At 43.3% G+C, this 25,986-nt stretch overlaps 1 protein-coding gene across 3 annotated transcripts in view; it reads right to left on the bottom strand.

Annotated features, from left to right (window-relative positions):
• atg2a (autophagy related 2A) overlaps positions 1-25,986 on the bottom strand; it is a 39,386-nt gene that overhangs the window by 11,152 nt on the left and 2,248 nt on the right. For 2 of the 3 annotated variants that reach the window (XM_054792134.1, XM_054792135.1), the window contains exons 2-28: positions 25,578-25,740; positions 24,471-24,620; positions 23,618-23,720; positions 19,351-19,495; positions 18,181-18,375; positions 18,001-18,100; positions 17,754-17,918; positions 15,465-15,607; positions 15,275-15,353; positions 14,950-15,199; positions 14,739-14,880; positions 10,808-10,906; positions 10,576-10,731; positions 10,222-10,495; positions 9,732-9,804; positions 8,264-8,438; positions 8,045-8,187; positions 7,849-7,970; positions 6,089-6,243; positions 5,886-6,018; positions 5,627-5,811; positions 3,002-3,082; positions 2,693-2,799; positions 2,518-2,610; positions 2,342-2,412; positions 1,958-2,034; positions 48-218 (exon numbers count right to left, since the gene is read on the bottom strand). In XM_054792134.1, coding sequence (XP_054648109.1) covers positions 48-218; positions 1,958-2,034; positions 2,342-2,412; positions 2,518-2,610; positions 2,693-2,799; positions 3,002-3,082; positions 5,627-5,811; positions 5,886-6,018; positions 6,089-6,243; positions 7,849-7,970; positions 8,045-8,187; positions 8,264-8,438; positions 9,732-9,804; positions 10,222-10,495; positions 10,576-10,731; positions 10,808-10,906; positions 14,739-14,880; positions 14,950-15,199; positions 15,275-15,353; positions 15,465-15,607; positions 17,754-17,918; positions 18,001-18,100; positions 18,181-18,375; positions 19,351-19,495; positions 23,618-23,720; positions 24,471-24,620; positions 25,578-25,740 — 3,750 coding nt within the window. The remainder of the gene's footprint in view (positions 1-47; positions 219-1,957; positions 2,035-2,341; positions 2,413-2,517; positions 2,611-2,692; positions 2,800-3,001; positions 3,083-5,626; positions 5,812-5,885; positions 6,019-6,088; positions 6,244-7,848; positions 7,971-8,044; positions 8,188-8,263; positions 8,439-9,731; positions 9,805-10,221; positions 10,496-10,575; positions 10,732-10,807; positions 10,907-14,738; positions 14,881-14,949; positions 15,200-15,274; positions 15,354-15,464; positions 15,608-17,753; positions 17,919-18,000; positions 18,101-18,180; positions 18,376-19,350; positions 19,496-23,617; positions 23,721-24,470; positions 24,621-25,577; positions 25,741-25,986) is intronic. The other variant, XM_054792136.1, reaches the window with a different exon arrangement.

Raw genomic sequence — 25,986 nt, 5'->3', positions numbered from 1 at the left:
GCCTTCCTTCACATCACTGGCTCTCCGATGAATAACATTGGCCTTACCGGAAGCTTCTGTCCGGCGATTTCTGTGGGTGAGGTGTGTCGGGGAGGGGGGTGCAGGTCACCCTGGGATACAAGGTACTGCAGCATGTTGACCAGGGCGGCGCAGGAATCTGCACAAGTGTGCAGGTGAACTACGTTGTTGGAGCAGCGGAGCTCAAAAAGGGGCTGAGCCTGGAGAACAGTGACAGGTTGGGAGAATCAGCTGTACTAGTAGTTAGGGGTGTCGCGAGATCTCCATCCATCCATTTTCTATACCGCTTCTCCTCATTAGGGTCGCGGGGGCATGCTGGAGCCTATCCCAGCTGACTTCGGGCAACAGGCGGGGTACACCCTGGACTGGTCGCCAGCCAATCGCAGGGCACATATAGACAAACAACCATTCACACTCACATTCATACCTATGGACAATTTAGAGTCACCAATTAACCTCACCTGCATGTTTTTGGAATGTGGGAGGAAGCCGGAGTACCGGGAGAAAACCCACACGCACACAGGGAGAACATGCAAACTCCACACAGTAATGCCCAAGGGAGAATCGAACCCAGATCTTCCCGATCTCCAGGCTGTTACTGTGTTGGCTAACGTGCTAACCACTAGACCACCGTGCGGCCCTGTCGCGAGATCTCGCGAGACTAAAACGTGACAAGATTTCTCGTTTGAAAAAAAAAACGTCTTGTGTGTACTAGGCCTGAAAGAACAATAAATTCATGAATTAATCACAAAATAATTGAAAATGAAATGCATAATTTTACCGGCCTCAATATGTCGCCATTTGCATGCGTGTCTGTTTTCCTCGCCTCTCGCCTCCAAACAGGCAGGAAGAGGGTTCACTCTGTGCTTTGCCTTCAGCACACTGGTGCAGTTGTTCCATAGAACAATGGCATGAACGGAGTGAGCCCTTTTGTCAGTCATAGTCTCTTTCTCTCGGTGGACGGAGACGGGGCCGCTAGCATACAGTACACACACAGAGCAGAAAAGTGTAACGTAGTAGGAATTAAATAGGTAGATTGCAATATATATCCATATAATATTTCATTGCACATTTTCTGAAAATTAAAGTTGAAATTTCGTCTCGTTCTCGTAGACCCAATCTCATGTATCGTCTCATGACACCCCTACTAGTAGTAGATTACATGTAGTAGATATAGAAGTAGTCATAATAGTAGTAAAAATAATATAAGTATATTACAAATACATACAATTAAATAATATATTATATAGTATTTTGACCAGTCCAGGGTGTACCCCGCCTGTCGCCCGAAGTCAGCTGGGATAGGCTCCAGCATGCCCCCGCGACCCTAATGAGGAAGAAGCGGAATAGAAAATGGATGGATGGATTATATAGTATTTTATAATTAATATACATATTTATATATATTATATTTACAAATTATACCTTCATATATATTGTATTATATTAATATAAATAATAAAACAATATATAATAAATCAAGTAATAATTGTTAATTAGATTATAATGCTATATATTATTACATAAATAATTTAACTATATTATACTGTATATAATAAAAAAGTAATACCAGTAATAAGCTTAAAACTGTTAAACTTTTTGCACCGAGGCCTGCCGAAAATCAAAAAATGTGGGGGGGCCACTTTGATATTTTTATGCAATTAATTTTGTAAAAAGGCTTAAAAAAAATCATATATATTTAAAGACAAAACTTATTGGTTATTAGTGTCAACATTTCAGAGTCTTCCCTTTACATTTTGCCTTTTTGCTCTGTTTTTCCCATTTTTGTGGGTTTTTTTGGTTTACTTTTATTTCTACAATGTGGCGGGGGCCAGTAAAAAACAAGCCGCACCTCGGACACCCCCGGTATAGCAGATATAGCGATACATGGCTGCTAAATTGGAAGAATGAGGCGTGCCGGCCGACGGGAGGCACTCACCAGCTTGCCTGCGTCGCTGCCTTTCCATGTGGTGATGGCAAGCTCCAGGAGGTCAATGTCCAGAACGCAAACATAGTCTGTGTGACACAAAAGAATCACGGTGCCTTCAATGGGCTCATTTCCAGAAGCATTTCAAAAATTCCTTCTATGTTTGATGCCAACGGAAGGAAAATAACTGAATTCACAATTACGTGTGCAGACTGGACCCTTCATTAGGTACACCTGCACAATCTAATTAGACCCAAAGAACTAAATTCATGTAATCTGCACAATGTTTCTTCTCAGGAATTAAGGTAAATTATGCTTATTATTGTGATTGTAGCTGTACCTAATGTTGTGGCCTGTGAGTGTACAGTGTGTGTAGTTGTGTAGCAAGTTATGTACCCCTCCTCAGGTCCACTACATCGCTATCACATTTGTCGGAGAGGTAGAGGGCGGAGTCATCTAGGATGAATCTGACAATAACAACAACAACAACAACAACAACAAATACATGACTTTAATGCCACATTTTGTGTACCGGTATTCTTACATTCACTCTCACCACAGGTGATGTTTACCTGAGGTGGAAGGTGGCCGTGTCGACAATGATATTACTGGACAGAGAAAAGGACTCTGCTGTGAGCAACATTCGCAGCGGTAGATACAGTGGCCTGGCAGACAAGAGGCGGCAAAGAGGGTTTGATATGAATGAGGATTCCGGAGAAGCACGTAAAAGGAGTCGCAGTGTCTAACCTATAGTCGACAGCACAGGTAGCTAGGTGTGTGTGGAGGACGGTGATGACAGCAGGGGCTGTGTATCCCAGGATAGGGTCATCGATGACATCCAGGAAGTCAACAAGCTGTAACATGCACACAAGACAGTCTAGCCAGTAGAATAATGCACTAATATCAGATATAGTCATAAAAATAACACGTTTCAGGCTAACTGAAGAGACAAAGTACACAACCGAGAGTGTCAGACTAGCCTTTGGTACCTGGGGTGTGCCACTCTGACATGATGTCACATTGCCATTTGTGCAGCCTGGTGGCTTTAATGGTTACCTGCTCATGCCAGCTGTGATTGGTCTGCGTCACATAATGCCGCATGGTGGCCCCCTGAAGTCGAAGGGCGACAAGAAACTCCTAGGAGAAGACACAGGAGTATTCATTTCATTTAAGCTCTCCAACAAATGAGGTACACACAGGGTTTCTCAGGGTTTCTATGGATCTGACATTTCAAAAGACTCAGTAGATGTGCATCTTTAGAGCTGCAGCAATTAATCCATGAATGGATGATTAATCGATTATCCAATTATTGCACAACTATTTTGGTATTCAACTAATCGTTTTTTTTTATTTAAAAATGTAAATATCCTCAAAGTTCAGCCTCCCAAATGTAAATATTTTTACAATGTCCTGAGTCATCCATGAAAGCAGTCAGCTTTGACTTTGGAAAACAGTGATCAACATTTTTGCCTCTTTTCTCATATGTTGCCGACCAAACCACTAACTGTTTGTGTTTGCTTCATGCTGATTTGGTCTGTCTAGGGCGGGGGTGTCCAAAGTGTGAGTCCCACAGCTTGCTTTTTATTGGCCCACGCACGGCACATTCAAGAAGTAAAATTAAACCAAACAACCCAGCAAAAAGGAGAAAAATAGAGAAAAAAAGGCACAATATAGATAGAAGAAACTGAAATGTTGATACTAGAGATTTTTTTTCAAACCAATAAGGGTAATTTTCTGCTTTCTGCAAGACCAGCATGATATCAATAAACGATTTTTATATCTACTTTTGAAAATGTAGGTTTAAGTGTAGTTTGTGCACACCTGGAGGTAAGACGGACTGGAACAAATCAGGATTTGACCAACTGTACCTGTTGATTTGTCCCAATCAAATATCACAACATTACTACTAGCACATCACTACTACCAGGAGAACCAGAGTATAGAGTGGAGGGAGCCACCTGCTGTGGCCCAGCAAGGTGCACTGTATTTGGGCACATGCTCCGAGCAGCCGGTGTGACGCAACGGAGGTCTCTGGCAAACCTTTAGCACTTTTCAAACGCCGTGGCGCTGCCGTTTCAGGTGACTGATAAGTATTTTTGTGTGCTCAATGTTTTTTTCCCCCCCCTCATCGAGGAGCATTTGGTACAACTAGCATGCCAAATGTCTTCCTCTGAAACAGTGAATCTTAGTTTACAAGTGAGCTGAGGGGAAGTGACGTCACAGGCAAGAGAAAAAAGGAGCGCTGGACTTGCTCACCTGCACAATACGGGTAATTTCGCCTCATTGGAGGCTTTTTCTTAAAATGATCATTTATGAGAAATATTTTAATGTTATGAGGTTTATCGGTATGACATCATAATTCCCTCATAGCGGTCCGTGGATGTCGTGCACCCCTATTTTCAATATATATAAGTTTTTTTCTGACCTTTTTACAAAATTACAAATACATAAAAATATCAAAGTGGCCCTCCGCATCCTTTGATGTTCGGGGTGCGGTGCAGGGAGCTGGTCTCGAGCCTAACCGATTATTTGATGAATCGAAACAGCAAGCTTCACATTAATCGACTAAGAAAATAATCGTTAGTTGCAGTCCTACTATCAAGTAATTCAATTATGGAATTAATTGTTTCTTTCCATTATTCTGAATATGTATGTCATTATGTAACATGTAAGTCCAGTAGATTATAGCTAGGTAATGTAGCTCATACAAAGGCTTGGCAGAGGATAACATGTTAACATTCCCAAATTTCTTCTGGGATACATCACCCACTGTGTGCTCTCACATAAACCCCCCAAAAAACATCACAACAACACAAAAATAAAATGAATCAATTTCTTTTTGATTTTAGTTATTCATTCATTTTACCTTTTAGAAAACCGAACAGTGGTACCAGTTGTGGAAACAAATATTTTTTCAGACCCGACTTTCCCTTTTCCATACGTTTCCTGACCTGGAAATGTATCAAATCTAATTTCATACTGTCCCAGCAGGGGTGTAACGAGACACCCACCTCACGGGAACGAGATGAGATGAGATTTTAACATAAGAAAATTACAATTAAAAAATAGGACAGGTCAAACAAACTTTATTTAACTTCATCAGAAAACAATGCAGGTGCATTTTGAAATGTTTGCTGTCCCACAACTTGATGCTAACCCATTATTGTCAACATTTTTGGAGACCAAATAAACCACAAATGCTGTGATAATATATAATATACAGTATAATAATAATATAATAATGTTGTAAAGTTGTGGAACTGCCGTTTGTGACATGTACGTTCTCACATGAAATTCGTATTGTCTAATATTTGTAACATTTCTTGAAATGCTGCCTTTTCAACCGTATTAAAGAGCAGCCATGACTTTCTGTGAGCACACACCATTTTGCACTTTTTACATTTTCGACCAAACGTCTCAGTGAGTGTTGACTGTTGGGACGAAGGCTCTGACATGCAGCTTTTTTTTTCCCCCAGATGGAGTCGGGTGGATATGTTTGAGGTGGGCAAGTTCATTTTCATGTATTAATTAATGATTAATACATGATTAATTAATTTATTCATTTATTATCGCGAGGCAGTTTTTGTCTGAACAAGAAATCTTGTCATGTTTTAATCTGGCGAGATCTGGTGACATCCCTCCTTTTCATACTTGCGTAGCAACCCTGAGGATGAAGTGTACCTTCACATTCCTCTGTGAGTCCAGTGTGATTTTGATGGCTGTGGACAGCATCTGTGGCTCCGCCTCCCTGCCGCTCACACTGCTGACCCCCACCTCAGTGGGGTAGATGGTCGGGTCCAAGTGTTTGGGGGCAATGAACTTGGGCATCTCTATCCGTGGCGGAATAGCGGTGTCTTTCACAACAGCTATGGGGAACAAAAAAAGAAAACACAATTTAAAGTGATAAATACTAATTATATTGTGATAAAATGTGTGGTACCTCGATGGTAGAGCTCTACCCGTCGACTCTCCAGACACAGGAAACTGAGATTAGGGTCATTCTGGTGCTGTGCTACACTGAATATCTTCCCCCCTTCCAGGTCAAGCACGATTTCTCCGTGACTCTGGTCCTCCTGGTGTTCGTTCCACCAAGAAAGTTTACTCAGGCACGTTCAGCAAGCCAGCTTCAAGCATTTGACTTGCCTTCTTGTCTGTCCTGGCTTGAAGGCGACCTTTGCCGATGACGACGGTGAGGGAGAGGAGGCTGAGGTTGTGGTTGGACTGGAGCGCCGACTTTGTCCTCCCTGATGGTTCATTGGCCAAGTAGAACTGAGGTTCGTCCTCCTCTGAGTCAGAGTCTACATCAGAGAAGAGACCGGGAATGATTATTGTGTACTGAATTGCTCTGTACACAAACAGGATATGTTTATCATTGTGCTGTAGAACTGCACGGCACAATTGTTGAGTGCTGCTTCTGCTGTTACTAGGGATGTAAAGGTCTTTGTGATAGGCGAATCTAGGTACACAGGTTACGATGCGATTCAAAAACGCTGTATTTTAAAAACAGGATTCCATGCGGTGTTCAAACGATTGATGTAGACATCGTGTAGACAAATAATTTGGAAATAAGTACCATCATTTCCGGTGTATACGCCGCTACTTTTTTGTCATACTTTCAACCCTGCGGCTTATGCAGTGATGCTGCTAATATGTGGTCACGTTCTGGTCTCGCTACATCTCCTGTGCTTCTGAGCAGCGCCCTCCTCAGAGCAGAATGTGTGGAGAGGTGCCGGGAGGTCCATGCAGCAAACTGTAATACCAAATGTGACCAGTAGATGGTCTTTCCTCAGTAATGTTGAGCAAATGTCTGAAGGAGAGACACTTGCTTCTGGTATTCTGGAATGAGAATATGGCGGCACACCGGGGCTGCCGAAGCATGTGTCCGACCACAGTACACCTTGCTGGGCCAGGGTCCATGTTCCACCGCAAAATCATTCAACAAGACGTCTGCTCTTTTAAAGAGAACGATGAAGACGGTAATGACAGCATGACTTTTCTGCCGGGCTACTGTTTATGTTTCATCTTAGTGTGCAACATCTTTGTGTGTGCTAAATATCCCATGTCACGACGTGGAAACATGCGGCCGGTCGACCGGTGCAACTTATCTATGGACGAATCTGTTTTTCTCTTTAAATTTAGTGGGTGCGGCTTAAATACCGGTGCGTTCTTTAGTCTGGAAATTACAGTATATCACATTTTATGTGAATGGACATCAGTTTTGGAAATATGAGCCATTATTTACTAAAAAAAAAAAAAAAAAAAAAAATTCCCCCAAATCCCCCAGTTTGTTGCTAGCAGCGACCTGTCCAACTTTGTTTGACGGTCCCTGAAAGCACCATCTAACTTTCACCCCACTTTCTGCACAGATAGTATACACTATACTGTATTTTTCCCATTTTTTCTTTCACCTCATATTTGGTCCCAAAGGCTGATACTATGTGGGAATGCATAAAAGTAAGATTTGATGACGTTACTGAGTGCTAATGTGCATATTTGTTTGAGGGATTTGTGCACAACCTCAGGTTAATTCATGCTGGCAAACAGCGACGTATAATCTGCTCTGCAAAACAAAGTCCAGGCTCGTACTGGTGGATGGTGGCTCTGTATTCATTGAGTGCTTTTAATCTGATGTTGTCTCTGTTTTAGTTTTACTAGTCTAGTCTTGCATGTTTCTACAATCCATTGAGGATTTATGGCTGATTCTTATCGATCCAGGAGGCTGCTATCGATGCAGCCGCATCTCTCGCTTGTCAAAGCTGATATATACGATCGCATCGGGGTATTGTATTGTTCACAACCCTAATTATACCCGTCGGTATAATGCAGCGCATTTCACACCCTCTTGGGAGATTTTGCAAGTGGCTGTTGAATGCATGATTCACCCTGAAAAACCCAGAACTCACCCAGCCGGAAGGCCGACTTGCAGAGTTGAAACTCATCGTGCTGTTGGCGACTGTGCACAGAGCTGTGGGCTGAGAGGGGCGGAGGGGGAGGCGGCTCCCACATCAGCAGGTCATTATTGATCCTGCGGAGAGGAGCCGAGTTTTACAAATGACGATCAGCAGCGAAGTAAATGTCAGACGGCTTATTTCTTTCTACCTGTTGTAGATGCTTTGGAAAGCCTGCTTGCTGGGCAGAAGGACGTACGCCAGAGGAAACCTAACATCCACAGCGCACTGACACTGAGCGACGCACTGGGATTGGAACTGACGCATCTCCTCCGGGTCGGCCGGGATCACCATCTACACCATCGGGGAGAGGGGGGACGTGATTGGAAGGCTCATAAATGAAAAGTTAAGTGACTTGTGAATGGCGTACCTCCTCAGTCTCAAACATGGTGCGGTTGGAGGAGAACGGGGAGCTGGTTTTGTCGTTGAGATCACAGTGGCTTTCAAAGAAGGCAGCCCCCAGGTCTCTGGCGAGGCCCAGGTTCAAGCCGGCTAGCCCCGCGGCTTGGCCCTGCATCTCGCCTCCTCGCACTCGCACTGATAGCCTGTGAATGGCGTATTCCAGATAGTAAAAACAAATAAACAAGGTGTTTTGCTTAATGGGGAAAATGGCTCTTCCTGTTTACACAATAAAAGTCCCTATGGGAGGTTTGTGTAAAGCAGGGGTGTCCAAAGTGACGCCTGTAGCTGTTTTTTCATTCTAAACAAATAATTTCACAAAACTGGAAAATAAAAAAACAGCAAAAATGGTAAAAACAGCTATATCAATTTTACAGGCAAAATATTAAGAGAAAAAAAATGTTCATCTTACAAAAAAAAAAACATCTTCATTTTTGGCAAATGAGGTTGCTGAAAACGTCATAATGTTATGAAAATAAAGTCAAATTTATTATGGGAATAAGGTCATAATTAGAAACAAACAGTGTCATTTTTGGGAAATTAGGTTGGGGAAAAAGTCACAATATTACGGGAATAAAGTCAAAATATTATGGGAATAAAGTCCCAATGTAATGGGCAAAAGGTCATTATTACGAGAAGAACATTTATGGGAATAAAGTCATAATTATGAGAAAAAAGTTTAAATATCTGGGGGAAAAAACAACAGCAAAAATGGAAAGAACAGCTGCAATTCTACGAGAAAAAAGTCCAAATATTGAGAGATAAAAGTTGTATTCTAATGAGAAAAAACTATTTAGCAAGAATAATCCTGTAATATGAAAAAAAAAATAATGTCCTTTTTGTAGCATAGAGTTGGAATATTGAAGAAAAAATGTTATTTTTCCTTACAAACAATAAAATTTAAACTTTGGGGAAATTATGTTGGGGAAAAAGTCATAATATTACGGGAATAAAGTAAAAATATTATGGGAATAAAGTCCTAAAGTCTGAGAAGAAAATGTACCAGAAGGAAGTTGAACAGCTGTAACTTTACAAGAATAATGTCAAAATATTAAGAGAAAAAAATCATGTCATTTTTGTAGCATAGAGTTGGAATATTAATTTTTTAAGTCGTATTATGATGAGAAACAAACAAAGTTGTAATTTTTGGGAAAACATTTTGGCAGAAAAGTCATAATATTACCGTAACAAAGTCAAAATATTATGAGAATAAAGTCAGACTTAATTTTCATTCATTTTAATAAATTAATTATCAGAAGAAAGTTGAAATATTTGAAAAAGAACAAAGAGTGAAGTTGATACTAATAATAGGCTTTTCCCTTGTATCACAAAGCTGAGATGCAGGCTATTATTTTTGTTAATATACAGAACTTCTTAGCATGTCTATGCTGGAAAAAGTTTGGACACCCCTGATGTTAAGTACAGTACCATCCACTCACCTTGGCATGGAGTCGTGGCTTTTCTTCACTCTGATGCAGGGGAAGGAGTCTCCCTCCCAGCCCTCATATGATCCTGGGAAAATAGGGAATATTCTTACTAAACGCCTCCATCAATTGGTTGCGTTGTGACAGCCAATAATTGCAGATTATTTTTGTGTCATACACAAAACGACACTGATGGGCTACACCATTTTAAAAAGCTTGAATAAAAATGACACTCTTACAAAGGTATTCATTTTAAGAATATGGTCGTGTAGGGCGTGCACTGCATCATACTGAGAGGCCTTTTGTTTACCTTTTATAATTAGGGGCAAAAGCGTAGAAACAGCTCTCGTTAAGATGCGGCGTCATTTAAAAGTGAGCATGATTACCATATATTTGTAAAAAGGGATACAGCTTATTCATCGGATCATTATCAGATATGCAAGTGCCCCTAATGTCTTCTGTCACTGAATAATCAATTAATCTCAGAGGTTGTGTGTGCCCCCACCATGCAGGTCAGTGAAGGACGCCTCCAGCAGCTGGGTGAGGCAGGGCGCCAACAGCTGACCCTGGCAGGGCTGCTCGCTCTGGAGATCCGGTGCTTCTTGATGCTTGAGCACCAAATCGGTCAGCTCCAACACCAGAGTCTCCTCCCTCACCGCCCTCTGGCTCGGAGGCTGGCACTCGGAGAGTGGGCGCAGGTCCGGTACGGGGAAACGAAGCCTGAGGACGGCGTGCGGGGCGAGGAGGGAGAAGGAAGAGCACAGCTCGGTGCTTTGTGTCTGAAAAGGGGATGCAGCATACGAGTCAAATGGAATGCTGGCGGCACAGTTTCCGCAAGACGGACTCAAATGAGGGCCACCTGCAGGTTGTCGGGTCCGACGTTCTCGGCAGGAATGCGGCTGAAGGCCTTGCTCAGGTTGCCCAGCCGACCGAGGACGTCCAGGTCCAACTCGGCACTGAGATCTTCTAGCTCTACTCGCACCACACTTTCACGCCGCACCACTCGCTGTTTACCCTGCAAACATTCAATGAGGTCAATAGTAGCTTCCTGTATATACGGCAGGTGCGCGTGTGTGTGCGCACGTTCATACCTTCCTCAGGTGATTCTCAGTGAGGCTGTAGTGTAGCTGGGCACAGGGTTTGGCTGCCACTCCAACTGTAAACATACTGGCTTTCTGGAATTGGAGCAACTAGGAAAGAGACGCAGGGCAATGTGATCGATCATGTGAAAAACACAACTACCGTATTTTCACGACCATAAGGTGCACTTAAAAGTCTTAAATTTTGTCCAAAATGGGCGGAGCGCCTTATTTGTGTGCCGAGTTTCAAAATCTGTAAGTGGTGCTGTGTGACTTTTATGAGCGCTCCGTTCGACTGACTGGGAGCGTCTCCTGCCGACACGCTGCTTATATAGAGGAAAGGTGGACGTGACTGAAGACGCTAAAGGCACGTCCCAGTAGTTATATAGGTATATTTTGTGAAACGGCGCCATCTATCCTTCCGGGCAAGGCCTACAGTGGCGAAGCAACATCCAGCGGATTACAAGGAAAGCAGGCCATCTTCCGCTCCGACTGCAGTAAAAACATTGCAGACAAACACATCCAGCCCAACTACTGTACATCACCAACATGGATGACGTGCCGTTCACTTTCCACATCCCGGTGAAGCACACTGTAGAGAAGGGGACCAGCAGAGTAGCGATACACACAACGGGGCATGAGAACTCGGCTTCTACTGTTGTGCTTGGTTGCCATGGTAATGGACAGAAACTGCCGCCTGTGGTGATTTAAGAAGAAGACGCTGTCTAAAGAAAACCAAGTGCAGCAAATGAACTTGGAGCTTGACATCATTCCGGGAGGCTTGACGAAGGAACTCCAACCGCTGGACATCGGTGTAAACACGCCGTTTAAAGTGAAATTGCAAGCGGCGTGGGAGCGATGGATGACAGCTAGCGAACACAGTTTCACTCAGACTGGGAGGAAGCGCCGGCCGAATTACACCACAATTTTGTGAATGAATTGTGGATGCTTGGGCTAACGTGTCTGATGCACTATTGTTCGAGCTTTTGCAAAAGCCAGCATCATTTATGAGGCGCCGCACGGCAACAAGACTGACTCTGACGACAGGGAACCTGCCGTGTTTGATGGAGAACTTGCCCCGCTGTTCATTTGGGATACAGAAGATGAGGACTTTGATGGATTTGTGGATGAGGATTGATCAAAAATAACGTGAGTACATTGTTAAATACTTCAATAAAGTACAACCCAACTCAGTTTTGCTCCCGCTGGCTTTTTAAAAACATACAATAGCATGTATGCTAGCGTATTGCAGCGTCGCTTGGAACACTTCCTGTGCCCCAGCGTGCTTTGCAGTCGTGTTTTGGTGCAAATGCTCTTAATGTTACATGTTTGAGCTACATAGTTGTTAGTTATTGCTCTGCAAAAATAGCGGTAGTGTCTGTTTTTGCGTTGCTGTGCAATGTTAGTTGTGCACCATGACTGAGACTGTTGTGTTGAGTGATGACCATCCTGCTTTCAAGTGGGTTTGATAAATTGAATGAGAGTTCTGCTCTTAATCTGTCTAAAGAAATAAAGCACTGTTGCTTCCTCACTGACTTCTGAGCCACACGGTATGTTTTAGCGTGCATATTTAGCGTGCATATCTGCGCCCAATAATACGGTGCGCCTTGTATATGTGTTAAATACAAAAATAGCACCTGTAACTGAGACTGCGCCTTTTAATACGTTGCGCCTTATGGTCGTAAAAATACGGCAGTTTGAAAAGTAGAGGAGGATTCCAGCAACAATGAATGGTGCTCTCATTCAGCATTGACAATTGGGACTTGGTCACTTTGACGTGAACTCACTTGTGTTGCCAGCTCTTTCAACAACAATGCCTGTGTTTTGACTCCTTGTTTAGTGGATAGTGAATCTATACTGCTATACAAACTGTACACTGACTACTCTAAAGTATATCCAAGTTTACTGTCTACAGCAGGAGTGTTTTCCAGCGAGAGCCACATAGTGAAAAATGAAAGGATGCAACTTTGCTGCTTTGATATTTGGTAAACACACATGTAGATATGCTAAGACGTTTTATATATATATATATATATATATATATATATATATATATACTGTATATATATTTCAAGAAAAACTGGATTTAAGATTTGTGATATAGGTGAAAAAGCATATTCTTTGTACAAACTTCGGCCTTTCCTCTTTTTCCCCCATTTTTGCAGTTGTTGTAGTTTTTATTTTCCAATGATAAAATAAATAATGTTCTTTTTTTCATATTATGACTTTATTCCCATAACATTGTATTTATTTTGTTTTGTTTCTCATATCATGACCTTTTAAAAAACAAATTGCTATTCATTTATTAATTAACAATTAATTTATTAAATATTTCAACTTTCTTATAAATAATCTTTGTAAAGTTTCTTTTTTTTATTCAGATAATATTGTAACTTTTTTCCCATTGTAACTTTTTTCCCAAACCTAATTTTCCCTAAAATTCCAACTTAATTTTGTTTTGTTTCTCCTAATATTACAAAATATAAAAATGAACCCATTTTTCTTTAATATTTCAACTCCACGCTACTAAAATGACATTATTCATCCATCCATCCATTTTCTATACCGCTTCTCCTCATTAGGGTTGGGGGGGGGGGGTATGCTGGAGCCTATCCCAGCTGACTTTGGACATTATTTTTCCTCATAAAAATATGACACTATTCTCGTAAAATAAAACCTTTTTCTCGTTAGTTTACCACTTTTTTCTCTTTAATGTTTTGAAGGAAAAAGGAGACACAACATGTCCAGAGAGCGCTCTCAACCTGTGGGTATCCGCGGTGGGCTTTTAACAAATGTCAAAAGAAGAGAGTAGGGAAAGAAACCCAAAAGCCCACAGAAGCAAAAAGGAGAGGAGTGGTAGTCCCTTATGTAGCGGGGGTCTCCGAAAAACTCCAGAGGATCTTATGGCAACACAAAATTCCAACCTATTTCAAACCAGTAAATACCCTGAGACAAAAATGAGTGCATCCTAAAGACAAGGCTCCAAACCAAAAACAGAGCAATGTGGTCTATTCCATCCACTGTAAAGATGAGGAATGCAAAGAGCACTACATTGGGGAAACTAAGCAAATGCTCCAAAAAAGGCTTTATCAGCATCGCAGGGATAATTCTAGTGGGCCTCAATCAGCAGTACATCTACACCTTAAAGCAACCAATCACTCTTTTCAGGACAGCGATGTAAAGATTTTGGCCAAAGAAAACAGATGGTTTGAAAGAGGAGTAAAGGAAGCTATTTTTGTCAAACAACAGAACCCATCATTGAATCGGAATGGTGGTTTGAGGTTTAATTTGGACCCTGTGTTCAGCAAGTTACTGAGACCAAAACCCACAGCTCTTAGTCTTGCAAATGAGGTGAAGCCAGGGCCGAGCCAGAACAATAGATGCTAACGAGCCAGTATCAGAGTCGTTCATACCCAACTCAGGGAGCGACACTTCCCTTTTATCGGAGGTGCTAATAGCAGGAGAGGATTATACCACTACTCCGCCCAGTCTTAGTGTAAGGAACCAATAGGAGGAGGGTGTTGGCACACCAATTCCGCCCACGCTTACTGTATTTAAGGCCTAGGCTACCAGCACTTGTTAGTACGCTGACGAAGCTCTTCGGATGAGGAGTGAAACGTCCGACACCTTCTTCACAGAAGTACAGATGACGTCTCAAGAAGCCTTTCCCTTTAATATTTTGACTTCGTTCTTGTAAAATCACTGCTGATTTTTCCATTTATGGTGTCGTTTTTTTAAATGAGTGTTCTTGTTAAATAATATTTTTAGAATGTGCCATGGGCCATTCAAAAAACAAAAAAAAACAGCCACGGGCAGCAAATGGCCCACTTTGGACACCCCTGGTGTACGGTTTTGTCCATGGAGAAGATATAATTATTGTGCCCTTGCTTCTGTACGACACTGTACAGTATAGACGAGACATGAATGCAGAAGGTTTTTGTACCTCGCTGTACTCAGGCTCGTCGTTCTCCCAGAGGCACTCCAGCATTTCTAGTCTGCTGAAGGAGAGGTCAGAGGTCACCGCCCGACTGTTGCGCTGTCCGCTCCGCATTTCGCAGAAAACCTGCACTGCCGCTCCCGTCACTCTGACAGGAGAGGGTTGAATTTAGACTGAAGTCATATAGAAGTGTGCGTTGATGCGTGAGTTTCCCAACCTGAGGTGGGCGTGTGGGCAGGCCTTGGCGAAGCCTCCTCTTAGGTTATGGAAGTCTCTCTCACTGAACATGCTGTCCTTAAAGAAAGCCAGCTCCCTGAAGAACACCTGAGACACCTGAGCCAATGAGGAGGCGCCGTCCGGCTTGGGAGGTGGGTCCTCCTGCAGCATTGTGAGGGTGAGGCCGCCGAGAGTCAGACGCAGCAAAGCATCGGGCTTCAGCTGCTCCGCATGGCCGCTTCGGGAACGTCCTACATAGGTGGTCAGAGAACACACACCGTGAGGTGAAATGATATAAATGGCTTGTCTTGCTCTCAATGCATTACCTCTGCTTCGATGGCTGGTCTGTGGTAAACTGGACAGATAGCCTGCTACCGGGTAACGCCTGGGACAGTTCATAAGGCCCTTGAAGGTGGGGGGGGGAAAAAAACAACTGCCATTATATATCAACACCATCGTGTTTGGGTACCTAGAGATGCTTGCAACTGCAAGCACGCTCACACGTACGCGGTGTACCTGTGCGGCCAGCGCTGCAGGCTGAGTGAGACTGGCCAGTGAGTGCGTAGAAGAATCCATATCGCTATCAGACAGCTCGCTACCAGAGCGCACAGACGTCACGCTGCTGCTCATCCCAGCAGGACCCATGGAATAAAACATTTCTGCAACACCAACACACACATATTACTTGAGGTCCTCTATTGTGCAAAACTGACATTTTAATAGGGATGCTCTGATCGATCAGTATCGTCGATTTCCGTGGAAAAGCACGTGAGCGTCATATGCCGATAAATGCCTTTCAGTGCCAATCACAAAAGCTGATCAAATGTGTCTCGTACGATTGCAGCCTGCAGCGATCCCTGTGTGCAGTGTAGTGTCTTGCGCTAATTTCTTGAGTAGCGTCCCACTCCCCCTTTTAGTCACAATGCACAGGCATACAGCTCCAAACAAACATGTCTGCTCCGTGGAACTTACACAGTCGTCCCTCGTTTATATAGGTTAATTGGTTCCAGACCCGGCCGCGTTAAATGAATTTCCGCGATATAGAATTCAATGTTAACTCATTCAATACCAAAGACGTATTTATACAGTTTTATAATCCCAAACGCCCGATCTCAAAGACGTCTTTGACGTTTTTTTGTGCAAGAGGCAAAAAGAGGTGATGACGCAACGGCACACTAATGGATGTCACTTTTAGAGCAGTTTTAAGCCATAAAAACGGCCACTAGGTGGCAGAAGTGCACTTGAAAAGAGCTCGGCAGAGATCATGTGGACGGTAAAATCACATGTCAGGAAAGACAGGAGTGGGAGAGCATGGAGGAGTGGAGTGTGCAGAAGGTTACACACTGTAGGGACATTTTTTTTTCATGCGCACGCGCGCGCGCGCGCGCGCACACACACACACACACACACACACACACACACACACACACCCACACACACATGCAGACACATAGTTTAGTCCCAAATGTGAAAATTGTAAATAGTTGATGGTGTTATATTAGTAAATAAATTGTTATTTTGATGTAAAACGTCACATCCTTTCATCTTTATGTATTTGTTGGCCCAGTGCAACTGTTTCTGCTTGTGGTATTGGTCAGAGGTGCGAAATAATAGCTTCATGCATAACTGCAAGCCTCTGGAGAATCCTACACCTTGAGGTTCATGGACTGCAGAGGCACCAGCGGCTTCAAACACCCGTTTGCTGCTTTGTAATGGCTTTTTAGCAGGTGCTCTCTTGATTCAATACATTTGTCTGATAGAAACCTTTCTCATTGTGCCTTTATCAGCACAATCCACAGGCTGTCATCTCAATCCACCACAAATTTCTTCACCGTACGAATGTTTTTGTGAATTATTGAATGTTTTCATGGCTTGTCCAAGGCATTGCAATATTTGATATTTTGTCAGCAGAGAGATCCTTTTCTTTTTCAATTTTGCTTGAATTCGGTGGCATGCTTAATAATGTGCAACATCATTTTTCAGTGGTTTCCTTTTAATTTGGCTCACCTGAAAACTTAATTATGACTGTCCGAGATTGATATCAGTAAGCCCAAGAGCCCCAAGGCACAATGCCATTATTGAATGTCATTGAAACACAACAAATGTTATGTTTATGTCATACTAAAATCCTGTTTGCATAATAATTTGGAACACAATTAATTAATCCATGTGATCAGTATCTGTATTGGCCGATTTCACACATGGATGGTTGGTTTCGGAATCGGCAGAATAATACTCTGATCGCAGCATCCCTAAGCACACAAATAACAGGTAAGTTAACACAACAACAACAAACTACCATTCTATGTGAGTAACGACAACTAAGCAAATACAACATGTAACTTATACTGTAATTTACAAAGTCCCCGCAAGGTATGCTGGGTACACCAGCACCGACTCCCCTCAACGCTGCAATATAGTGAGATAATAGCTTATTATCTTTAAAATCAGCACCCACTTACTGTACGTGCAGCCCAGGACACACCATGAATGTTTTTTTGTTTTGTTTTTTTTAAATCGGCACTCGCACGTCTACCACTGCATGAAATGAAACCAACAGCCGTAAGCCAATACCATCATGTTCTGTGGTTATATTAGGTTTAAAAATATGAGATGATGTTGCACATTTCTGATGACACACACCAAAAAGCTCTGTTTTACCTGTCCACACGCAAACACGGAGTCTGAGATTTTTGAGAAGCTCCACTCTGGCCGGAGCTTTGCAATTATGAAAATCAGACGGTGACGTGCTATCGATTGTGCAGGTGTAGCTCATGTAGAGGCTGTCCAATCCATGTACTATACCGCCATTCTCCAGAGTGGTGACGTAAGGCTCCAGGTTGCACTCGGCATCCCACTCCAGGTCCCGCGGACTTGAGCCTAACTGCTTGCTGAGGTCTTCTTCGATCATACGCAGGTCGTCCGAGTCTAGCGGGCGGCTGTGCATGCCCCCGCGCTTGGTCTCAGACTCTAGAGGGTCACAGAAATATGCCAAATATGGCTCAGCATGGCCCCAACATGGCATTGCTGTAGAAGTGGTGCATGCCCACACCTGTTTCGATGCAAAGAGCTGCCAGCAGGTCGGTCAGGTGGGTTATTTGAGCCGGGGACAGAAGCATGTGGACACAGCCCACCTTCCCATCCAACTCCAACTGGTCACCGCACAGCAGGCACAAAAGAAGTTCATGTGAGATCCCAATTTCTTCATATATCATACCAAACACGTACAAACCTTTGGTCCAGGCAGCATGTCATTCTGCTTGATCTTGACCGTGGTCTCCATGAAACCAGAGCAGCTTCCTATGAGCAGCGGCTGAGAAAGGGGGACCTCCGGGGGCTTCCCCTTTTCTCGCTCCTGCTGATCATAATCATCCTCATCGCCTTCACTGGCAGCGTACGGCTCATTTTTTTTCCGCTCAGGAACTTCCTACAGGGGGAAAAAACCCAAGTATCCACGTTAATGATAATTACATTCTTGCTCGTCTGAAGAAGTTATCTGTAGTTTTGAATAGCAACAGGAACAATAGACTCAGCAACTTCTGGATCTCACAATTATGTTATACTTAGAGATGCACAATATCTTTTTTTTCAAACCGATACAGAACTTTCTGCTTCGCAAGACCGAAATGGTACAGATAACTGATTAGATTTAAGTGTAGTTTGTGCACGCCTGGAGGTAAGGACTGGAACAAATTAAGGTTGGACCAAAGGTACCTGCTGACTTGGCCTAATGAAATATGATGACATTACTACTACCACATTACTACTATGAGCAGTGTATAGAGCGGAGGGAACCACCTGCTGTGGCCCAGCATGGTGCACTGTATTCAGGCACACACTCCGAGCAGCTGGTGTGCCGCTACGGAGGTCAGGAGAACCGGAGTATGGAGTGGGAGGAGCCATCCAGGGTGGCCCAGCAAGGTGCACTGTATTCGGGCATACGTTCCGAGCAGCTGGTGTGATGCCACGGACGTCTCTGGCAAACCTTTTGCACTTTTCAAACGGCGCAACACTGGCGTTTCAGGTGTTTTTTTGTGTGCTCAATGTTTTTTTCCCCCACTCATCGCGTGGCATTTGGTACAACGAGCACACAAAATGTTGTCCTCGGTAAATGTAAAGTAAATGTTTGTTTCCAAGTGAGCTCAAGGGTAGTTACAACAGGCCATTAACATCACAGGCAGGAGAAAAAAGGGCCACTTGATTTGCTCACCCGCACAGTACGTGTAATCTTGCTTCATTGGAGCGTTTTTTTTTTTTCAATTATCAGTTATCAGAGCTATTCTTAATGTTATTGGATTTACCGGTATGACGTCATAATCCCCGCATATCGGCCCGATATTATCGTGCACCCCTTTTTATAATAGATTATGGATAGATTATAATATATGGTGGTTGGTTTGACCTGTGCTGTGCCCATGCTGTCATAAAGAAGCCGGACAGCACTCAGATGCAGGATCTTGTGCAGGAAGGCGGGCGGCTGATGGATGTCCACAGGCACAGCAGTCTGACTGGCTGGGTCCCGCACCGCCTCATCAAAGTACTCCAGCCTGGAGAACATCGTCAATCATTTAGCTACTAAGAAACCTCGGGGGTGCAGTTTATGCACCTACAAAACTTATAAAACACTGTACAATAGGTTTATTATGGACACTTTGCACACAACAATCAATACACAAAACAACATGTACCCGAAAGCAGTCCCCATTAGAGTACCCCCTCGTTTATCGCTGTTAATTGGTTCCAGGCCCAACCACAATACATGAATTTCCACAAAGTAAGATTCAATATTAATAAATGGAATATTTCTGTAGTTATGGAATAGAAAATACAGTTCTTACCATTATTAGAGCCCTCAAGACATGAAATAACACCCCTACACTCACCTTTACACTCATATTACCCAATATAGTATAAGACATATTAGACATAAAAAAGTTAACATAGGCTCACAGGTTAGCAGTTCCTAGTTGTTTTTCTAGACAATGTACTTCCTTGTGTATTACCACTTGTATTACCCAATATAGTAGACATAATAAGAGTAAATAAGCCATGTAAGACATAAATAAAACTCCTGCTGGAGCAGTGTCACAGTAAATGTGTTCCCTAGGGAAACTTAGTGAGGAGTCTAGTGCCTGTCTCACCGAACAGGACACCTTGTGGCCAATGCAGAATACAGCACTACATTCACTATTACAATGCTTGTTCTGCCTTGGATCTGCATGTACAGTAGTTAGATACTTAGCCATTTTTATGCTTGAAAATGCTTCATTTAGGCCAAGAATAGGTACAACTTGCTTAAATATACATTTTTTTAAACTAATAATAGGCTGTATACAAACACAAAACAGTAATTATTTGTTGATTCATTAAAAAAACAGGCAATATAGCGAGGGAGTGATAATATTGCGAGAGACTGCTGTATTTCTAACCTGGGAAAAACTTCTGCTATGTCTCTCACAGTCATCTGCCACTGCACCATGTTGTGTGTCTAACAGGGCTACAAGCAGGTGGCTTTAATGGAAGTGCCCTCTCGTGGCCGACACGGCGTACGCACAAGGATCCTGAAGAGCTTTGTGTCAACATGGCAACAACAGTTCAACAGAGGGGGAAAAAAGAGGCCTATTCAAATGACACTATTGGGACATTTTAGATGGTTATAAAAATGTAATAATAACATTCGCATTGTCAGTTGACTGATGTTCATGTCACTGTCCCCCACCCGACATCCCAAAGTGACCACACCTTCTGTGCGGTCCAGACAAAGCACTTTCTTCACACACCAATTTTCCATCCCTGTTAAAACATCTCCCATCAGAAATTTGCGCACACGCGGAGATGGAAAGCAAACAATATGGGACGGCTTGCAAATTAGACACATAAAAGACGAAGATAAGACTGCTTCGGCTTCATTGTTGAGTTGATTTCTCAGTTAAATTGTTTCACATCCTGACTGCGATTGCTTTGTCGGCCTTCAGCAGTGACTAAGCATTTGTGACTGGAAATCACATCCAACTGACATGCTTACAGTATGTTCTTATCAACTTTTATCAACATAGAGTATGTATCATCATTAGGGGTGTCACAAGGCACAAGGTTGGGTCTACGCAAACAAAGAGACAAGATTTTAACTTAACTTTTAAGAAAAGTACAATGAAAAAGTATTTTAAAAATGACAAAATATTGCAATCTGCTAATATCATTTCTAGTATGTTACATTCTTCTGCAATGTCCATGCTACAAGCCCTTCTCCACCCACCGAGATCAAAAGACAAAAGGGCTCACTCCGTTGATGCCGTTGTTCCATGGAACAAACACAGCAAGGTGCTGAAACCAATGCACAGAGTGAATCCTCTTACTGCCTGTTTGGAGGCGAGAAAAACAGATACGCATGCACACGGCAATATATTAAGGACGGCAAAATTATCAAGTTCATTTTCATTTATTGTGTGATTAATTTATTTATTCATTATGGTCCCAGGCCTAGTCCCATGAGACATTTTTATTCTGAATGAGAAACCTTGTCACGTTTTAATCTTGCGAAATCTTGTGACACCCATAATCATCATCATTGTAGAGTAGTGGAAATCAAAACATCCATCAGTCTTCTTCCGCTGATCCGAGGTCAGGTCGCGGGAGCAGCAGCCAAAGCAGAGAAGCACAGACTTCCCTCTCCCCGGCTACTTCATCCAGCTCTTCCCAGCGGATCCAGAGGCGTTCCCAGGCCAGTTGAGAGACATAGTCTCTCCGACGTGTCCTGGGTCTTCCCTGAGGCCTCCTACCGGTTAGACGTGCCCTGAACACCTACTCAGGGAGGTGACCGGGAGGCATCCTGACCAGATGCCTGAGCCACCTCATCTGACTCCTCTCAATGCGGAGGAGCAGCGCTTCTACTCCGAGTTTCTCCCGGATGACAGTGCTTCTCACCTTATCTCTCAGGGAGAGCCCAGTCATCTGACGGCGAAAACTCATTTCAGCAGCTTGTACCCACGGTCTTGTCCTTTCGGTCACGACCCAAAGCTCATGACTAATAGGTGAGGGTAGGAGCTTAGATCGACCAGTAAATTGAGAGCTTTGCCTTTCGGCTCAGCTCCCTCTTCACCACCACGGATCACTGCAGATGACGCACCAATCCGCCTGTCCATCTCACATACCATCCTTCTCTCACTTGTAAAAACCCCACGGTAGGAAAAGTGCACTTTTTTTGGAATTTTGCCCATCTTCCACAATCCTTATGTGAGACATGAACACACACGTCTTTCTCTTTTCTGTGCATTCTAAAAATATAAAAAAAGCTAAAAACAGGCAGCCAATTATTGCACGTAATGGCCACACCCATTCCGCCTAGAAAGGCCGTCATTAAAGCACCCCCACAAACATCCAACAAGGTTTTCTGGTTTTCTATCCATGCCGTGAGCATGTAGTAACAGGTGCATTTATGATAACATGGAATACTTACACTATTTTGCTCATTTGACGCACTAGCGGAACTTCCTTACTGGGTGCAATAATTTCACATAGCAACATAGCAAGGAATGCTACACCTAGCGTCAAAAACAAAAACACAGCAGTCGTGGCGGCAAATCCAATATGTAGCGTTACCTTTCGCTGGTGGCCTGAGACATTGTGAGCGAGTGTGTGGTGAAGCTAGCCGCTAGCCGAAAGTTGTTCTTCGGCATTGGCACCTACAATAACAATGTCACTGTACCGATTTAAAGTATCATAAAAATGTTTCACTGTGCTTTATTTTGATAAGCATGCACCGGAATCGCCTGTAAGCCTTGCTGGTACTTGTGCATATGTGACCGGATAAAGCGACACGTCTTGTGTTGACTTTCACTCCTCGTTTCTTATTTTCTGGAGAAGGAACAATAGCTTTTGAAATGTATAGTCAATTGACGACAGCTTGTCACATGCTAAGCCTATCGATGCCAGCGTGTGTGATCGCTCACATTTCAATTTCTTTCCACTTTCTGGCATTTTTGTTGACATGTCTGGCTGGCGGCATCTAGCTAGCTCATTTTTGTCCCACGGGCGAGCTACGAGCTACGATCATCACCACAACTTACTTTTCTGTGTCACTTAAGAATCTTGCTCTCTTGTAATCACTATAATACTTGTGGCTTGTCTTTAAAAAAACGAGTTGTGTGTCGAAGCTGTGCAGCACAAACACGTCGTGTGTACCGCTTTAGACAATGATGCCATCACAGGGGTCTCCAACAGGTAGCTGTTGTTGAATAGTTCACCAAAGAATATTTGCTTCACCTCTTAGCATTTTTAAAAGTGTTCTATTCAAACATAACACCTGCGTTTAATGACAAATGAGCACACTGAGTGGAGGTGTGCTTTTTAAATAAAGTGCAATTTTAATGTTAGCAGTGCTCTCAGCAACTTTGCCATTAAATTAACAGTTTTACAGTGATCTCGTTTCATGTTCTGCTAGTTTTTGAAAAAGTTAAATAAATAATAAATAAATAAGTCATAAAAAATTGCTATTTGTCATTTTAAAAAAAGAAATGCAGACGCAGCAGTGGGACGATACAGCGGCTGAAGTCCGCCCTCCCATGCAGCTCAACACCACAGCTTCAAAAAAATCCTAAGGGAAACCCTGCCCGGAGATGGCACTCCATCCTTTTCCGGGTGAGAAAATATCTCAATAAAAAAAATCTTACCATTTGATGTGCACCTCTAAGGCAACGCCTGTTTCCAGGTCCGGGGGCTGGTGCTCGATGCGGACTATGGTGTCCAGGAGGGTGACTTTAATACGACGAAGGACTGCATGCACACAAACACACACAAAATGAGCAGTAATTGTTAATATACAGTACATCACAAAAGCGACTGCACACCTCACATGTCAGCAACCGTCTTTATTGCTGAACAGAAATGAAACTTTACAGTAGTCAGTGTACAGCTTGTGTAGCAGTTCAAATGTACTACCTGCTGAAAGTGACTCAAAACACGGTCATTATTCTCTAAATAGCTGGCAACACAAATGAGCAGCCAGATAATTGTGTCTTGCCCATAGTCAAGCATGGTGGTGGCGTCATGGTCCGGGGATGCATGAGTGTTGCCGGTGCTGGGGAACTTCCAACATGATTAGGAGTCAGACGGCTTTGCTGAGGAAGCTGAAGGTGATGCAGTGGCAAAGTAAATATGTCTCCTCCACATCTGAACCCAATTAATTGAGCATTTGTGGGGCATCCTCAGGCGGAAGGAAGGACGGTGGAGGAACGCAAGGGGTCCACCAGCTCCGTCAGTGATGTAATGATGGGAGAGTGGAAGAGGATTCCAGTATGTTCATGTGGTGTACTCACTTGTGTTGCCAGCTATTTAAACAATAATCGTGTGGTGACGTATTTACAGTGGATAATCTATACTGCTAGACAAGCTGTACACTGACTACTCAGAAGCATATCCATGTTTCATTTATGTGATAGAGGTAATAAAACGCTTGATGAAATGTGAGGGGTGGACTCACTTTTGCGAGATACCGCACATGTGCACAGACACTTTAAAACTCACCCGTTTCAATGGTTTGTGCAAACATCTCAAGCCCCTCCAGCGGGGCTGGCGGCTCCTCGGATGCTTCTGGGGGGTCTTTCAGGCACTCCTGAGCCAGCTGCATGCTCGAGGTCATGCTGGACGACCAGCCTTGGGAGTCCCAGCCCCCGCCTGCATGCAAATAAAACCACATGGTTGTGAACACTTCACATCTTTTGCAAATGTTCTCCATTGGATTTAGATGAGGGGAACACGAAGGATGGTCCAAAAGAGTGAGCTTATTCCTCTAGAAGAACTCCTTGGTGAAGTGCAGCGTTGTCCTGTTGAAAAACCAGTTATTACAACACAGACAAGGGCCTTCAGTCATGAGGGATGCCCCCTCCCCTGCAACATCCCCACAAAGCCGGCTGCCTTTTGACGCCCCTGCACAACCTAAAACTCCATTGTTCCAGTGAAGGATCATGATGGCGCCCCCTCCACTGTGCCCTGTGGAAAACATCTCAGGTGGGATCTCCTTTTTGTTGCTCTCCTGCAAATTCCAAACACCCAATTTTGTCGTCTTGAAGGAGACGAGATCCTTGAAGACCTTTTTTCTTCTGAAAGGCCTTCTCTGGCAGATGGCGTCTAATGGTTATTGGACTGCACTCGGCACCAGTAACAACCTTCATTTGGGCCGAGGATGGTCCCGTGTCTTGATGGACAGCCAATGGGATACTTTCGGGATACTTTATTTTTTTGGGTCTACCACTTGACTGTTCTATGAGCCTCAGAATGGTTGAAGAGGTCTTAAATGCGTCTTTACTGCACCTTTGCCATCAAAGGATCGTGACAGTGTGAATACCTGACACTAAACCACATTCAAGCCACATTTTTTTGCCAAGATTGTTCCTTTTCTCGGCTGTGATCTTTTGATCACCTGATGAACAGCCTATTAAACTCGAGTGCTAATTTGCAATAAATAGCTTAATCAAAAATGTTTTTGTCTCACTTCCAAGCTCTACTTAGACGCTCCGTAAGATCCAACAGTGCAAAATACATATTATTGCCATTTTTCGACTGGTCTCCACATTTTGTTCTGATGCCGTGCAGTCTGTGTGGGCAAATATGAAGACTTGAAAGGCAACTTACCAGTGCGGTACTTGGGCCTGCATGTGATCTGGAGACCAGACACTTCTAAGGTGCAGTGATCAGTTAGCAGAGCTTGCCAGGGGATGGTCACTGTGATGCTGCTCACAAACCCATCAACTATTTCCAGGGGAGCCCCAAGAGACTCCAGAAGCTCGTTGACAGCCTAGTCAAGAGATAATATGTAAAGAATGACTCATTTCCACAAAAGTGAGTGTCCTGTGGCTAAAGTCTAGCTAGAGGTGAGGAAAAGTAGATAAATAGGAGTGGTGAGGCTTTCCAGAAGTGTGTTTCCGAGAAGAAATGCGAGCTGAGAGCATGACGTTGGAGATTGTTGTTGAACTTCAGTGCCGTTGCGAAACAGCCCAGGGTGAACAAAACACACACACACACACATACACACTGCTGTGAT

Source organism: Dunckerocampus dactyliophorus, chromosome 11, assembly GCF_027744805.1.
Source record: "Dunckerocampus dactyliophorus isolate RoL2022-P2 chromosome 11, RoL_Ddac_1.1, whole genome shotgun sequence".
Lineage (NCBI taxonomy): Eukaryota > Metazoa > Chordata > Actinopteri > Syngnathiformes > Syngnathidae > Dunckerocampus > Dunckerocampus dactyliophorus.
This window is presented reverse-complemented; position numbering and strand designations above follow the sequence as displayed.